General features: G+C 44.3%; 1 protein-coding gene across 1 annotated transcript; it reads left to right on the forward strand.

The window, feature by feature from the left end:
- Nucleotides 1-361: 361 nt before the first annotated feature.
- dyrk1aa (dual-specificity tyrosine-(Y)-phosphorylation regulated kinase 1A, a) lies at nt 362-16,795 on the forward strand. The gene is made up of 13 exons (XM_058789658.1): nt 362-838; nt 1,461-1,576; nt 1,662-1,731; nt 3,080-3,264; nt 3,349-3,468; nt 4,634-4,822; nt 4,910-5,057; nt 6,235-6,521; nt 10,339-10,485; nt 11,324-11,464; nt 11,546-11,849; nt 13,104-13,225; nt 14,506-16,795. The coding sequence occupies exons 3-13, from the start codon at nt 1,722-1,724 to the stop codon at nt 15,055-15,057; spliced, it is 2,205 nt and encodes a 734-aa protein (XP_058645641.1). The 5' UTR covers nt 362-838; nt 1,461-1,576; nt 1,662-1,721; the 3' UTR covers nt 15,058-16,795.
- The last annotated feature ends 1,298 nt before the right edge of the window (nt 16,796-18,093 follow it).

An 18,093-nucleotide genomic window follows, 5' to 3' on the forward strand; every position in this document is an offset into this window, starting at 1 on the left:
ATCATCCTCTGCTAATACTGACCGCGTGCAGAGCAACATTCATACATAACAGTAAATAAATAATACAAAACGAAAGCTTTAACAAAATAAATTTAAAAAACGACATGTTTTAACAGCTTTGTGATTCTTGGAAGATGAAATAGTTTGGATATACTGTTGAACCTCTTTTTTAAAAACAATAAATAAAGGATTTTGAGGAGTGCATTTACTGCGGTGAATATGAAATATCTTCGCTTGTCGTCGTCGCGTCGCTCGCGCGCGCGAGCACGTACAATCGCTTTCGCCACGCCCTACAACACGTCAAATTGATTGGCAGTTTCCATGGCAACCCGAGAACGGCTCCTGCGTCACGAGGTCATCCGGGAACTTGGCCGTGTGATGGACAGTCGTCATGGAAACGCTCTCGCTCGGCTTCCATTTTGTTCCTGACTCTTTTCCCCTTCCTTCAGACGACTGACGCCGCGACTGACGGCGCTCGACTGCGACTGAGAAACCGATCGCCGATCCGCGCGTCGCGTCGACGCTGAACCGCGCCGCAGAGCGAATTTAGCGCGCGAGTGTCGTGCGCGGGTTTGCAGCGCGCGCGCGCGCCATTTTGTCCAGCGGCGGCGGCGGGGGCGCGCGCGCAGGATGAGTGACTGACGGACGCACGCGGGACTGCTGCGCTGCGGAGCGCGCGACGCTCACCGAGAGAGACGCGCTGATCTGTTCTCCGCGAGGCTTCTTCGCATCGGACCTGCTCTGGAGAGGGATTCCCGAGGAAGGCGGCCGGCTGGGAATTATCGCGGATCCTCCGGAGGATTCTCGTTCCTCTCGTCAGAAAGAGGCGCGCCACACGGTGAGTGATGACGGCTAGCGCCGCGGCTAACGCTTAGCTGCCCTCAGCGATCCCGCCGCCGCCGCGCACCGGAGCCTCGGATCGGCTCGCTCCGTGCGAATCGAGGCGCGATCCGACGCGTTCTGCGCTTTTCCGTTGGCGCGGCGCGATAACGGGGCCGTTTTCTCGCTCGCCTCGCTCAGGCTTCGGTCCGTTTACAGGCCCGCGCTGCTAACGTCTGTGCAGCTAGCGGCTCGGTAACGACAGCTCAACGCGAGCGATTCGCCGATGATCCGTTCGTTTCGCGCCCAGCATCACGAGCTGTCAGTCTCCGCGCGGATCGGGCGCTTCGTGGTCGCGCGGCTCCGGTACCGTTAGCTGGCTAGGCTAGCGGTGTTTTGACAGCTTTGATTCTCGTCATGCGCGCGAAACTGATTTACAGCGTCGAAGTCGCGTCGGTGGAAAAGTTGCGGGAGTCGGTGGTCTTGTCGACTAGAGCCCGAGCTGATGAGGATGAGGATGATGATGAGGGGCTCTTCGTCGTGTTTCTGTTTGCTTTATTGTGATTTCGCGCGTGTTTGTGTACTGTAAACACCCGCTGTGTTGATAAGCTGTGCTAAACTGAGGACTGATTTCACCGCAGATCTTCACCAATGGTTGTGCAAGTCAAAGATCAACTCAACCATCTCAGAAAACGGCAAGACCCTGCTGAGACATCAGGGCTGTTCTCACCTGGAAACCACTCGCGAGTCGCTTCAGGTACATTCGTGTGTCTCACACACACACACACACACACTCTCAGGTACAGTATGTGGTCGCTCACACGTCTGTGCTGTTCTTGCAGTGGGCTGTGGTTTGCAGATGGACTCCCCTGTCACAATGATATGAGATTTGTCAGAAGACGATGCATACAGGTGAGCTGTGTGTGTGTGTGTGTGTCAAGTCAAATCAAGTCACCATTATTTATATAGCGCAGAGTTTCAAAGCAGCTTTACAGTATTAAACAGGGAAATGGTGTTCTGTTCTCCTCTGGCCAGATGAAACCAGCAGTTTAATTCTACACTGCAGCAGTGTGTGTGTGTGTGTGTGTGTGTGTGTTTATTCAGAGTTCTGCTCCTCTTTAGGCTGCCTGTCAGGCCACGGCAGCGTTTACAGAGGAACCGAGCGCTCTATTTAGGGCAGACGTGTGCCGGTCATCTATAAATGTTTAAAAATACAAGCCGGGGTCCCGTGGCAGCGTCCGTCTCCGGGGCCGGGGCCCCTCTCTCACACAAACTGATTCCGGGTTCCTCACCCAAGAGCTTTTCTGTCAGCAAATACTGTGTTAAACTGTGCTGGGAAATGTGTCAAAGTGCAATTCAATTTCATGCCTCTTACCCGTTTTCCTATTGGTTGGAGCCTCAGAGCTTTGCCCTAGCAACAAAAGTGGGTTATTTGCATACCCTTTCCTGATTGGCTGCTGCTTTAGCCGGCCGGCCAATGGCGCGGCATCTTCCTGGTGGTAGGCTATGGTAATGAGGCACTGTTGCTGGGCTTGAGAGCGCTGGTTACCAGTGTGAATGTGCTGCATTGTGTTTGCTGGTGAGAGACGCTGATAAATGACGACTTAATGATCTGCAGAATTCCCGCTCGCTGCAGACCGTCACATTTCCAAACATCACATCCATCACAAACGCTCACATGTAGTCTTTATTGTGCTGTTATTTGTTCGACCGGTGCTGCTAAAATCCTCAGCTGTCGTCTAGACGTCTGTAGTGTGAAATCATTCGCTCACGCTACAGGTCTGTCATTGCCATCGTCTGATTTAAAAACCGAAGACCTTGTTTGTGCGTTCGCTGTTTCTGCGTTTACAATGTGATTGAGTTCAGTGTGTGTGTGTGTGTGTGTGTGTGTGTGTGTGTGAGATGCTGATGCTGAGTCATAAACACACTCACACACACACACACTCACTCGCTCGATGAGCTCTGATTAGACCTGCATGTGTGTGTTTGAACGTTCAATCCATCGTCCTGAAGGACTGTAACACGTGTCCGGTGTCGTCTTGTGACAAAAGCATGATCTGCCATTTCGGTCCGAGCTTTTTCGGATCTTCTGTAACCGGATCAAGGCTTCTGGCTTGCGTTTCACTGGAGCGCTTGCTGCCGTAAAACAATGACGAGAAAAGCGACTGTCGTTCATGTCTGAGTAAAAGCATTAGACGTTTCTAGATTGGAGGAGGTTGTCACCTGTCTGTCTGTCTGTCTGTGTGTGTGTGTGTTACAGGAGGAGAGACCTCAGCATGCAAACCCTCCTCTGTTCGGCTGGCCCCCTCGTTTTCTTTCCATTCGGCTGGTGTGCAGATGGATGCGCAGACGCCCCATTCTCACCCGCCGTTCAGTGATGGTCACCCGCAGAGCGCTGCTGACCAATCAGCCGCTGCGCTGCCATACAACTCGCAGGCCCCGCAGGTACACACTCGCGTGCGGTTATAGCAAGCGTCTGTACGAGCTCACACTCGCTCATGAACGCTGTCGTGTGTGTGTGTGTTACAGGTAACTGCTGATATGGTGATGCTTCAGAGGCGGATGCCTCAGTGTTTCCGGGACCCAGCGACTGCGCCCTTAAGAAAACTCTCCATCGAACTGATCAAAACATACAAACACATCAATGAGGTGCGTCACTCACGTGACTGTGTGCAGCAGTTAGTAGAGCTCATGCTAAACATGTTTTGTTGACTTTGTTGCATGAATAAATGCATCACTTGCATCAGTGGCCCTATGAAATCCATTTTGTTTTTGCCCCAAATTTGGTTTTTATTTCCTTAAATTCTTTTTTTTTTTTTTTTTTTCGTTTTATTTTAGTTGGAATGTGATATAGGTTAAAATACATTTTTCTAATCAAAACTCATGTCTGATCCACTGAATTTATGAAAAAAAAGAAAGCTTAATAATTTATCAAATAGTTTCAATAATAGGGCCATATGAAATGCTTTTTTTCCCTCCAGAAATTCTGTGATGTGTGTTTGAACTTTTCTGGAAATCAGATGAAGGCATGAAACTAAAATTTTTATTAATCTTTCAATGAAATGAAATAAACAGTTCCTTTCATTATTTTGGCAAAATAAAGTGCTGCACGAGACGTACACTGTTAAAATTAATAAAAATGTGATTATTCTTGAAAGTTTTACTAATAGTTTATTATTATTACACTGAGAAGTACATTCTGCTGTACAATAGTAATATGTATAGTATATACACAAAAGCAGTCATAAGCAGCAGGTATATCTGCAGCAATAGCCAACAATACATTGTATGGGTCAAAATTATACATTTTTCTTTTATGCCAAAAATCATTAGGATATTAAGATCATGTTCCATGAAGATATTTTGTAAATTTACTACCGTAAATATATCAAAACTTCATTTTTGATTAGTAATATGCATTGCTAAGAACTTCATTTGAACAACTTTAAAGGTGATTTTCTCAATATTTAGATTTTTTTGCACCCTCAGATTCCAGATTTACAAATAGTTGTATCTCAGACAAATATTGTCCGATCCTAACAAACCATACATCAATGGAAAGATTATTTATTCAGCTTTCAAATGATGAATTTTAAAAAATTGGCCCTTACGACTAGTTTTGTGGTCCAGGGTCACATATATTTCTGTCTCAATTTCTTCCATTTAAACCAGACTTTTATTTTGACGGGTTGCTTTAAAGACCTTTAATTTCTGTGTGTGTGATATGATGATAATGTGTGTGGTGGAGGTCATGAGGCCCTGCATCCGCAGCTCGTTCGGGTCGCTCCTCTCAGGCTTTGCCCTTTGTTTGCAGGTTTACTATGCAAAAAAGAAGCGTCGTCACCAACAGGGTCAGGGCGAGGACTCCAGCAACAAGAAGGAGAGGAAGATTTACAACGATGGTTACGATGATGACAACTTTGACTACATCGTTAAAAATGGCGAGAAATGGATGGACAGATATGAGATCGATTCTTTAATAGGCAAAGGCTCGTTCGGTCAGGTCAGTGTCTCTCAGATTCACTAGTAAAGGATCGGCCGGTGTTTTTGGTTTGGTCTGACGCGTGTGTTCGTCTCCCTCTGCTGGCAGGTGGTGAAGGCGTATGATCGTGTGGAGCAGGAGTGGGTCGCCATTAAGATCATCAAGAATAAAAAGGCCTTTCTGAATCAGGCTCAGATTGAAGTCCGACTGCTGGAGCTCATGAACAAACACGACACCGAGATGAAGTACTACATCGGTAATGTGTGACCCATATTCACAGCTCCTGTAGTCGTAGAAAAGATCAGGACGTTTCCAAAGTGGTGGAAATGAGTTCAATTCTTAGAAAGCTCCCACAGGGAGCCAGATTTCTTCTGCTCTCTAATATTTCACAATATTTTGCCTTAGTGTTGGTTTTGTATGCAATGCGAGCGAGCATGAGGACGTATTCTCTGAAATGTCTTTGTCATGTTGTATGTGTATGAACCAGTGTTTGGAGAGGATTGAATCGCTCTATTTAGGGCAGACGGCGTGCTGGTCAACTATAAATGTGTAAAAATATAGGCCAGGGTCCCGTGTTAGCGTGTGTCTCCAGGGTCATGATCATGGGTTCTCTCACACAAACTGGCTGTGGACAGGTGCTGAACAAGTACAATATCATCAAGTCTTTCTGGTAAATCCTGGGTTAGGGTTGGGTTAGTCATGCAAGCAAGGTACAATTAATAACAGTTAATCAGAATTATTGTAGCCACATAATGTTCATTTTTTCTACATCATGATGACTTGTTTTAGGATTGTGTCGCTGTTTCTGTGTTTTGAAGGGATGAGACTGGGTTCTGGATGGGACCGAGTCAAGGGTTTTGTTGTGTTGTACTGTTATTTGTTGCCTGAGGTATTGATTGAGTATTTATGAGGAAACAGAGACTGGTGTTGTATCTGGTATCAGGTGTTTTTATAAGTTCCAATGGCTGATATGTTCATTATGTGTACATTGAATCAATCAGTAGTTGCTTCCATTCAAAGGAACTTAACAAGGAAAGACAGAAATTTACCAGACAGAAGCAGTGCCAATTAGCAGGAATATTGAGTTTTATATATAGCTGTAGATTAGGGCTGCACGATAAATCGCATGCGATATCCAATGTGCATGTTGTCAGTAAAGCTGGTTCTGTGATCAGTAGTAAATCTCCATCACGTGTGTGTTTTCAGTGCAATTTTTACTACACAGAGCTGTAGTTCACTGAAAAGCTGCACAAGCTTGATCTCGTCGGTGTGGTTTTGCGCAGCTTCTCAGTGAACTACGGCTCTGTGTAGTAAACTCTGCTCTATCTGAAAACACACACGTATGTCTATCTTAGGGTGCTGTCTAGCCTTCGAGATGTCATCAGTCAAGCGTTACACTCATTAACGTTGTTCTGTCTTTCTTTCTCCTCCAGTTCATCTGAAACGCCATTTCATGTTCCGGAACCACTTGTGTCTGGTCTTCGAGATGTTGTCCTATAACCTGTACGACCTGCTGAGGAACACGAATTTCCGCGGCGTGTCTCTGAACCTGACGCGCAAGTTTGCTCAGCAGCTGTGCACCGCGCTGCTCTTCCTGGCCACGCCTGAGCTGAGCATCATCCACTGTGACCTCAAACCCGAGAACATCCTGCTCTGCAACCCCAAGAGATCCGCCATTAAGATCGTGGATTTCGGGAGCTCCTGTCAGCTGGGACAGCGGGTGAGACAGAGTGATCGCTCGCTGTCTGTCTGCCGTTTGTTCTGTTATTCTGTAGAGTCTGTCGGGATGTCAACGATTAATCGACGATCGATTAATTGTCGATAAGAGATGCTATCGATGGTCGATTAAGCAGTTTAATTTTGGGGTGCGTGCGGCTCATGCGCAAAACACGTGTGAGCAGCTGTGAGTGACGGTGATGAGGCTGGATCTTTGGTGAAGATAATACACTAATGTACAAATTACGCTGTTAATGTGATCCAAACTTTAAAAGTACATTAAATAGAAACAAAACAAACTTTTTTGTATTGAAATGTAGTAACTAAGTCATGTTTAATTATAATTTCCCCAGATATAATTGTTTCATACCGGGCTCTGCGCATCTACAGTGTAGTGGGACATGAGCAGGATATATATATATATATATATATATATATATATATATAGGCTATTTAGGCTTAGGCTATAATTCGTAATTTAATTCGTTTCTATGTTCAACTTAATAATTTGAGGGCACTGTCTATGTTTCATTAATTTGTTCTCTAGAAAACACATGATTTAACTAAAATAAGGGAATGAATTCAGTCACAGGAACGAATTCTTAATTCATAGCCACGAAGTCTTTCATTTCCCCCCGCATGTTTACTACAGTAAGAGATGCGAAAACAGTGATTAAAAGTGAACGACAATCAAATAAACCTGCGAAATTAGAGGGTGAGAAGGCGAGGATTTGGGAAAAGAAACAATAAATAGGGCTGTGACAACCGCATCACCGCGATGGTCGGTTGTCACCGCGGTTGTCTATTGCCACTGGCGGTAGTGCACGCGACGTCATACACTCTATAAGCATAATACAAAAGTTTTGTATACAAGTTTAATAATATACAGTTGCAGATTGTTTTATTTGGACTATAAATCTATGCTAATTCACAAATGACCTTAAACGCCATGCATGGCATTTCCTTTAGATTGACAGGTTTGAGCGCAGGAAAATACAGTTTATTCTGCATTCAGCAAATTTATTTCGTGATGAGCGATGGACCTTTTTGGGAAACCAAATACTACATTGCCGATCTGGAACCATTTCCATTCATGTCACCCATCCGCGTTTGTACAAGTGTCTTCAAGTTCACTTAATCGCAAACGCCCGGCTGGTCAGGTTTGTATTGGTGAGGCTTTCTCCAAACTGGCCAAACACGAACGAGACGGCGGTAAATGGAAGATGCTAACAAGAAATGTGGCAACGTACACCGCAACTCCTATTCCACAGAGAGCGCGTGCAGACGAGGAGTTAACGCGCCTGCTTGCTTGGTGGCGGAACAGTGAACCGTGTCTAAACCGGACGCCGCGTCGCAGCACAACAGGTTGAGTCTGTCTACACAGGACAGACTTTGTGTCAGTACATCATAAATAGGATGAGGCAGTTTACTGTGAGGGGATTTGTCGTGTCGTATCGCCGCATCCAGTGTAGACAGCATCACTGATTATAATGGGTTCTCACCGCGCCGCTCGCGCGGTGTATTTAACTTTATTTAAGGCTACTTTCCTATTTAACTGTATTTCTTTGATATTTATTTTAGTGTTTTGCAGGCTGAGTGTTCACTGACGGAAGTGCTAAAGTAAACACGCATGTTTGTTAATAGATGATTGAGCCTCATTTATTTATTTTTGCGATTCAGAATTATATATATAAATATACACAACACCGCGCCACCGGCTGTAGTTCGTCCATTACCACCGCGGTGGTAAAAATCTGCCACCGTCACAGCCCTAACAATAAATATTATTAAATTCCTGGAAACTCGTGACCAACCGGCAGAACAGAACGCCACGTATGGCTTTAAATGTACAGGAAGGCTATCGAACAGCATGAATGCAAACTCATAGTCACGATGTAACATTTGCCTGCTGACCTATTATTTCTCTTATAAACAAAGTTTTGTACCTCACTTGTGTCATACTCGCATTAAAATGTTTCATGTGAGCAGCAGTGTTTTCCGTAGCCCCACAAGCCGCAGTTACATGTGGGATCATTTTATTTTAAATGCCAATAATGTCAATTGCAAAATACAACGAGTGCCATGAAACCATTTAAAGAGGCGCGTTCAGCGGTCTCCGTGACGGGATATGAAGCAGCCAACAAAGTAAAATGATCCCAAACGTAACCACGGCGCTCTCTCTTCATTTTATCAAATGATCGTAATCGCATCTATTAATTTTACAGTCCTGCTAACTAAAACCCTTTAATTTGGGTAAGGAAGCTGGCGTTTTGAGTGGCATTTGCACATCCTGTCATGCCGGTGAATATATGCCACTGCAATAGACGCATTTCGCAGTATCAAGGTTAACGATTAATTGATTTGTTAATTTAAATGATGATCGATCATGGAAATGATCGAAAATTGACATCCCTAGTTTGACTGAACCTCAAACCTAGGGATGGGCGATATCTTATCGTTTGTGATACACCGGGAAAAATTCTTCCCACGATAAGAATTAGTCTTCCCGCGATATGACGATAAAGCCTCCTGTGAGCGACATCACGGAAGGTGGACGTGAAATTGAGGAGGAGTTTATCGCTAAACGAGGAGCTCTATAATCTGGAACTGGTTTGGTCAGGGCTGTTCAGTGCGACAAAAAAAACAGTCTTGAATAAATGTAGTATAGTAGCACAGTTTTGTATTTGTAGGAGCCTGTTTACAAACCCGTTGTCCAACAAAGATATAATTTATTGCTTTTTCTCCAGATTAATTTCATAACATAAGTTGAGTGTTTGAAATAACTTTTTGTGATCAGACGTGGTTTCATTTCACAGAATGAGGCAGAAATCATACTATTTTGTAGTATTATATACAGTGATAAAGGCTATGTCAATTAGCATTGCATTAGAAGTATACTTAGTCTTAATAAAAATGCCCAAGATAGCTTGAAGAACACAGATAAACAATATATTGTCGCAGTCGTATGTTTGTCTTCAAGTTTCCTCAGTTAAAATTTCTCTATCTGCGTTTTATTCAGTGATCACTGGATACTTTTGTCAATATTAGGGATTTCATGGAGCATGTCAGTGTAGTTTAGAGCCCTGCATTTCAGCCCGGGCCCCGACTTTTTCATTTAATTTTTGTGAAGCACTTCTGTTCAAGATGAGACGGCAGAAAGTGCATCATGTTTGTTTGCTTTATTTCATAAAAGCACAACGTTTTGATGATATTGTGAGTGCACACAAATAAAAGTAGAACTCTTTACAGTTCAGAATTATGTATTACACTTATGTTGTGCGTTGGCGCCTCCATGTGCTGCAAAGCACACTTCAGCTTCACTCTCAGCGCACAAACTATTGGATATAGTGCCTAACAGCGCACATTTATCTAGGTTTAACATTTTAACTAACATTGTTATATGCTTGAACTGTTTTATATCTATAGATTTTAAATCGTGATGATTTGAGAAGGCTAAATTGATCAAACATAGGCTTATCAACTCGCATGTCTGCCGCTTGGTCGTTACTTTAAAAAAACAAACTTAAAAACACAAGGCCCGTGCAGGGCTCTAATGTAGTTTCTTCGCAAGGGCGTCCTCCGGCTTCCAGTATGAGTTAAACGGTCATTACGTTACGTGTGTACTCCGTAATGCTCACAACACCCTATTTTTGGTAAAAATAGGAAAGATAATACTTTTCTCTAAAGAAACAGGATTCCCTGAATTATCATTATTGATATTATCTCAAAATACCAGAAATTATCGTGATATATATTTTTAAGCCCATATCACCCATCCCTACTCAAGCCTCATTCACTAACACAGCCGCGTGTGTCCTCAGATATACCAGTACATCCAGAGCCGGTTCTACCGCTCGCCCGAGGTGCTGCTGGGAATGCCGTACGATCTGGCCATCGACATGTGGTCTCTGGGCTGCATCCTGGTGGAGATGCACACCGGAGAGCCTCTGTTCAGCGGCGCTAACGAGGTGAGTCCTGATCTGAACCCAGCCTTCACCCTCTGCTCACGCTTGGTCACAGATGTATATTTGTAAAAGTTGTTGTCAGATGAAATCAATTCAGCGGAAACAAAACATTACGTCCAGTGATACTGAAGGATGTTGCTGCCTTAGAAATTAAACTGGTCTGATAAACACAGAAACGTCTTACTTTTCCAGGTTGTCTATTAATTTAAAATCTGCATCATGTTCAAGTATATGCCATATGTCAAAATGTCCGTCTTGGCAAATATCCTTGTAAGCACCATTGTTTCTCTTAAATGAATGTGAACAGTTAGATTCATGCATTCAGTCTTAAAGTGACAGCAGCCTAATAATCTGTCATTTAATGTTAATCAAAACAGAAGACAGAGAAAAATCTATATTTAATTTACACAGTGAAGACTACGCTGTGTTTTTTCACATTTGATTACATTTCTGCAGTATTTCTTACCTGAACACTACCTTTAGACCTACCTGAAAAAACATAAAGCGCTGTTTATTTCATTTGAATCTTTCAGTCATATTTGTTATATTGCTTGTATTTTGTTTATTTTTTCTTATTTTATTATAAGAGCGTTCTCTTAATAACATTTGAACTTTATATTAGTAAAGCCTAGCAGTGTTTGCTGTGGTACCGAAATAAATATCAACCTTATTTATTGGAATACTAAAACTATGAATACACAACTTTTTTTGTGTGTAATTGAAAATGATGTCAGGGCATGTTAAAATCTGAACCACTGCTCTGACCCGGCCAGCATGAACACATCCTTATGTGTTGCTGTAGTCATCTTCTTACCGTTTGTGATGGATGTTTTGTTGGCAGGTCGACCAGATGAATAAAATCGTGGAGGTGTTGGGCGTCCCTCCCAATCATATTCTGGAGCAGGCGCCTAAAGCCAGGAAGTTCTTTGAGAAGATGTCTGACAGCACGTGGTGTGTGAAGAAGACCAAAGATGGCAAAAGGGTGCGATGCTTTCTTTGCGTTGATCTGCCGGCTGTCTCTGTTTGATGCGGTGATGCTGACTCTTCTGTCTCCCGTGTGCAGTATAAACCCGCAGGCTCCCGGAAGCTGCACAGTATTTTGGGCGTGGAGGCGGGCGGCCCCGGCGGGCGGAGAGCTGGTGAGTCTGGCCACGCCGTAGCTGACTACCTGAAGTTCAAAGACCTGATCCTGCGGATGCTGGACTACGACCCCAAGACCCGCATCCAGCCGTATTACGCGCTGCAGCACAGCTTCTTCAAGAAGACCGCAGACGAAGGCACCAACACCAGCAGCAGCGTGTCCACGAGTCCGGCGCTGGAACAGTCGCAGTCGTCCGGAACCACGTCCAGCACCTCCTCCAGCTCAGGTCAGGGAGATCATGAGTTCTGCCATAGGGCCAAAACAGTTATCACCATCATTTTTTTTTTATATCAGTCGATATCCATAATTATCACGAAGAGTGTCAAATCTTAAGAGAAAAATGTATTTCTTAGTTTCTGCATGTTCTAATGAGTTATATTGATTCAAATCAAGAAACAGTTTTGTGTTTCCTGATAATATTAATATTACTTTTTTGTCTCTTAGAAATGCACATTTGATAGTAGCAGCTTGAGTTAGGATGCAAATGCAAATTTTTGTTCGGTAACATCTGTAAAAATAGTTTTTTTATATGGTGAAATTTAATTATTCTGACCCAAGTTTTTATTTATTTATTTTATTACAATTTTTTTTTTTTATTATTATCATTGGTCTTCTATCATAGCATACATATAAATCATGATAATCACAGTTAAAACCACACAAATAGCAGTCCAAATTCAAAATATTGGAGACGGTTTTTTTCACCCGGCCCCTCCTCCTCAGACTTGACGCACACGCAGTTTGCCAGATTAACGACACCAACAGGAACGAGTGCACATGCCGATGAATGAAATTAAATACGCTGTGTTTTCCACCAACTGGCAACCCGGGGTGCCGAAATACAATCAGGTATACTGGCAGTGGGCGGCTTTCATAAATCATAACAAACACAGACATTCCGAGCCGGAATGCACATTATCAAAGGAGAATAACTGACTGTAGCATTGTTTTTCATATAAACAAGTATGTTAACTTAGCATGTTTCTTAAATATCTGCAAACATATCTTTATGCTTTAGTAGAGTCAAAATCCTACATATAGCACCTTTAATAATACATTAATAAAATTTGATACAAATACCCACATTTCTGCCACAATACCACAGTGCAGTTAGTGTTACTACAGTAAATCTGTGGTAAATGATGGTGATTTGTAGATTGAAAAACAATGTTTCTCCTGTTTGTCTCCTGTTTTATCTGGCTTTAAAATCACCGAGTCATTTGTGTCGCTCGCTGAATTCAAGCGCTTCACACTGGATCTCACGGCGCTGTTTAGTGCTCGTGTGACCGAGACTTGTAAGCTCAAACTTTGTGTTGATCCAAGCAAATAAACGCTCCGTGTCTGCTTTTGGCGCATAAACATTATCTAACATTTATCGAACATTTCATGTCGTTTTAAAATTATACGGTGATAATTATCGTTATCGATTTATCGGCCAGCCCTATTCTGCCATCACTGACTCTATGCGCTGTGTTTGCAGGAGGATCGTCTGGAACGAGCACCAGCGGCCGTGCCCGCTCCGACCCGACCCATCAGCACCGGCACAGCGGAGGACACTTCAGTGCAGCGGTGGGCATGGACTGTCACAACCTCTGCCCACAGGTGCCAACCTCACCCACACACACAAACACCAACCCGCCAGATCCGTATCACACACATAACTGAGCCAGAATCACACCTTACAGTTTCTGGAGTCAGTGAGGGTGTAGGATTATATCAAGAAGTAAAGGTGAAGTATCAGGATTAGTTGACACTATGGCAGGTGGACCTCAGTTACACTCGAAAAATGTGTACATTTTATAGTTCCATCTGGTCGAAAACATTCCCCACAGAGTGCCTGCCTCAGTTAATAGACGTCACACTTAAATATGCTACTAATCAAGCAATTAACATAAGGAAGACCAATCAGAGCCTGCCACACTGTGCCCAATAGGATCTGGAAAAGACTTGGGGTCGTCACAAGGGTCTTAATGAAAAGTCTATAACATACTTTGGTTAAAATATCTCAATGGTAGTATAAAACGACACCCTTTTTACCCTGTCAAAAACAGCTCTGTTCACAGCGACCCGTTTTAGTGCATGTTTCTTTAAATGCTAATGAGCTCTGCTGACCCCGCCCCTCTCTTCCGTGGGGTGACGAGTCGTTCTCTGAGACTGTAAGCTTTAGCCGCATTCGTTGTGGAACTCGCTAACTAGCACATTATTAGCAAAGGCGATTTGTAAAGATTCATAAAAAAAAAAAACGTATACTCACTACTTCTGTAGGTGAGGCTGGATCACGAATGATTCACGCGAACATAGAAGCATTTAGGTAGATTGGGGGCGCATTCCCTTCACAAACAAACGTAATCCTCTGCGTCTTCAGCGGCTCAGATGTCAGGAGTAAATGACGACTGCTACGTTCATTATTACATCCAACAACTAAACACCTCAATCGCTTAGGATACATTCTTGCCTACTCCTGCTCTGGCGGCGAAACAATGGAGGGCTGATGACAGCTCACTCAGGGCGGAGCTATGCTAAAACTCTAGTGTCAGTCAACAATTGTGGGAGGGGCCTGGCTCTGTGTGACGTCACACAGCCAAGAGTCTGAGATCAGCTTGATTTGAGAAAGAGGTTATCATTTATTGGGATTTAAAAAAAAAAAAAAGCACTGGGTGGATTTTTATCATTATAGAGTGGTTGTGTACACCCACTACACACACATTTATGTTTAAACAACATGTAAAAGTGAATTTTGCGTCTTTAAAAAGTGAATAAATAAATTAACTTCAGAGTTCCTGCTCTTGGTGTGAATGCAACCAGAAAAACAGTCATTTAGTACAGTTTAGGGCTATTTAGTTTGAGCTGGGAGCTTGATCTGTGTCTGTGCTCTTCCTCAGGCGAGGCAGGCCTTCGTGCCGGCGCTGGGTTGGGTGGGAGGAGACGGACTCCAGCAGGCAGCCGGAGAGACGCACCCCGTCCAGGAGACCACCTTCCACGTGCCGCCGCACCAGCCCAAGGCCCTGCACCCCCATCACCACCACCACCACCACCATCACCATCAGCACCACCCGCCGCAGGGCCCCGCCCGGCCCCGGCCCCGCCTCTACTCGCCCTCCCACAGCGCCTCCACGCAGGACTCCATGGAGGTGACCCACGGCCACCTGTCCATGACCTCGCTGTCTTCCTCCGCCTCGTCCTCGTCCACGTCCTCGTCCTCCACCGGGAACCATCACTACGCCTACCAGAGCCGCCTGGGCTTCGGCCACAACGGCAGCATGACTTTGGGACTGGGTGCCTTCTCCAACCCGCGGCAGGAGACGGGTGTGCCGGGCCACCCCTCGAACTCTGGGCCGGGCCACTACATGGCCGAGGCTCACATGGGCCTGGAGCGCGAGGAGTCGCCCATGGCGGGCGTGTGCGTGCAGCAGAGCTCGGTGGCCAGCTCCTGACCGGATTAACGCTGGCTTGACACCAGGCTGTCCTCCTCTGACCTTTGCTTCTGTTCTCCGATTCTCAGATGGTTCAGACGCGGTTCTTGATTCGAGCGGAGCTTTCCCAGAGTGCGACGAGACCGCCGCGGGCAGCGCTTCTTTAATATGGCCTTATCGTTACGGACTGAGCAAAGACGAGCCGGACGTTTCCGAAGCTTTCGTGTATTTTTGACGTGCGAACACCCTTCATTCATGACACGCCAGAACAGAACAGTGACCCGAGGCCTTTCTTCTCTAGAGATCCGCAGGACTGAGCCGTGTCCCTTCCCGCTCTTCTGTTGTGCTCGGCATGTGTGTTTTACTTTGGCCCTTTCGCTTCTTTGATTTGGCTTCACGATTATGCTGTGAATTTTACACCACTTTTGTTTTCTCCCTTTTGATAATTTATTGTACCAAAGGCGTTTTTTTTATAGAACATAGATGTCTGTAACCAATAATGTAGCAGTTCTGCACTTTGAAGCAAAGGTGTGTGTCATGTCAGTAAACGACTGTCAGAACTGGAAGTGACGATGTTTGATGTGGCGGAAAGCCCAATCCTGGACGCCATCGCTTGCGAAATTCTGTCGCTCTGTTTTTCTTTCTCTCTTCATTTGCTCTTAGCAGACGGCTGCGTGGGTGGTTTTCTGTTGATTTCGCTCTCACGGGACGGTGGACGCGGACGCCCGAGCTGCTCGGCTGGTCCCAGAGCAGCTGGACAGTCGGAGATCCTCTCGGCCGGACGCTGCTCTCTCTCGCTACTAAAGCAATCCGCGTCTCTCTCCGTCCGTCCGTCCGTCTGCGCGCGCGGTGGTGACGGTTGCGAGCGGACGCACGGTTCTTTAGGGTTCCTGTGGTCACGGCATACGGAGGCTTCAGGTGTTTACTTTGTGACCCCATTTTAATAGCTGAAATAGAATTTATGTACATATTTATATTTTTTTAATAAAGGAAGTTTAGAACTCACTACTTTTTTCCTAATGGTATTTTGAGTACATTTACGTCAACTTGGTAACATGCAGTGGAAGTTCTCTATGGTAGTCAATGGGTATCAGTGCTTCCAGGCCAAAGTAGTTGACGACGATGACGACGCTAGTACAAATGCAAAACTCTAGGGTTGCAGCGGGACGGAGAGTAGATCTTCATACTTTAATCTTCTAGACAGGGTATCGTGTGTGGATGTGTGTCTCCAATCAGAACGACGGCATCGGGCGGCGTTTCACATGTTCGTATACTCCAGCGCTGACGTAGTATACGTAGTACAGGAACTAATTTTCCGTTTAGTTGTGGTGTTACGGCACACGCTTCAGTAAATGGGTCCATTTGAAAGCAGAAGTCTGCAGTGGCAGCGGCGCGCGTGTGTGTGTGTGTGTGTGTGTGTGTGTGCGTGAGACAAACATCTGCAGCGCTCACTAACTCCTGCTAGCGTTTCAGGTTACACATTATGATTTGAAATCTCTCTCTCCCTGGTCCGACTTTCCCCTCGGCTTCCCGTCCGGTTCGCATTCTCACTCCTCGTTTGGTTCCAGGACATGTGATGATGATGATGATGTAAACAGAACGACAGACGGATATTTCGGATCTTTATCCACAGGTTGTAAGATCAGGACTTTCTGTGTAAATTAAAGTGTCACTGAGGGGCAGTAATGGACAAACCCTTTGTACTATATTCAAGCGGTCTTATGTATGATTATAAAAAAACAAAGTTGCTTAACTTGTACCTGGTCTTCTCTCATTTCTTCATGGCGACTTCTTCGTGTCTGAGTCCAGGGTTTTACTGCTATGACTCCTCGAGTGTGTTCTCCAGCGCGGAGGTTTGTGGCCTCCACTAAAGCACAGATCATATGCGTGAGAGTGAAGGATAATGGGAAATGAATGAACATGCATGAAATCACTGACTGAGTGGATGTTGTTTCTTACTAGTCATGCTTTGCACCAGAACACTGCTAATAAAGCCACAATGGAAGATTATTCATAGTAAATAAAACACCAGAACAGCTGAACATTTAGGACCATAGCCATCATAGTGCTTGACAGGGATGAGGTCACCCTAATCACTAGAAATGGCCAATCTTAGATATTCTTGGTGCTGCTCTGGTTTAGTGACGGTCTCAATGACCAATCGAATCAAACTCTGGCTTCTTTCAATGGTCTTTCCATTAATACCTTTACTTCAATAAAATACCATTCCATCCCAAAGCTTAAGACGAGGTTAGGGTTTCGCTTCCAGCAAGTCATTTGTGAATAAATGAAGGTAGTTACTAGTTTCACCAACCTTGGCAACTTCAGTGAATGTTTGCCATTATACTGAAAAACCTACAGTGACCGAGAACAATCCTCTGGCCTTTATAAATTACTTGAAGTTGTGGGAAAAATGTTGGATGAAAACTGAACCTACATAGCGGCTAATACATTGGACAACCAGTTTGCAAACAAATGCTGTCTGTGAGTTTCATTTAAGTTTATGCGTTTGGTTCCCTGAGAATCGAACCCACGACCTTGAAGTTGCTGGCGCCATGATCATCTGTTTGAGCTACTGCTGATCGTTTTTCAACGAACATACAATAAATGCATAATTTTACCTTTTTACTTGCAAAGTAATAAAACTTACATGCTGTTTTTAAAAAATTTGTTATACAACTTCACATCGTAGTAGATTTTATTTTATATTATTGTATTTTCTATGGGTAATACATGGTTATTTGATTAAATCGAGTAGTAATATTTAATTAGTGTTTATGATGAATTCGCGGATTTCCCGCTAAAGCAAGAGTGAAAACCGTTAAACTGGCGCCAGCAGCGCGCGCTTTTCTCCTGAGGTGAGCTACTTTTACTTCATAACAGATCATGTAAAATGCTAAATAACATTAAATGTCATAAAAACATTAATGTGTGGATTGCGAACAGCGATGTCCGAGGAAATACTGATCCATATGAGTCGTGTAAGTGACATTTATTTAAATCGGCAACCTTACACCTTTTTTATTCTCAATCCCATCACACTGCTTCTTTAAATTA

The sequence above is a fragment of the Onychostoma macrolepis genome, chromosome 10, assembly GCF_012432095.1.
Source record: "Onychostoma macrolepis isolate SWU-2019 chromosome 10, ASM1243209v1, whole genome shotgun sequence".
NCBI lineage: Eukaryota > Metazoa > Chordata > Actinopteri > Cypriniformes > Cyprinidae > Onychostoma > Onychostoma macrolepis.

Excerpts from the sequence above, each read along its gene's own strand:
- dyrk1aa (XM_058789658.1), top strand. Across the intron at positions 6,522-10,338 it reads CCTGTCAGCTGGGACAGCGG|ATATACCAGTACATCCAGAG; the intron begins GTGAGACAGAGT and ends GTGTGTCCTCAG. Across the intron at positions 11,465-11,545 it reads AGACCAAAGATGGCAAAAGG|TATAAACCCGCAGGCTCCCG; the intron begins GTGCGATGCTTT and ends TCCCGTGTGCAG.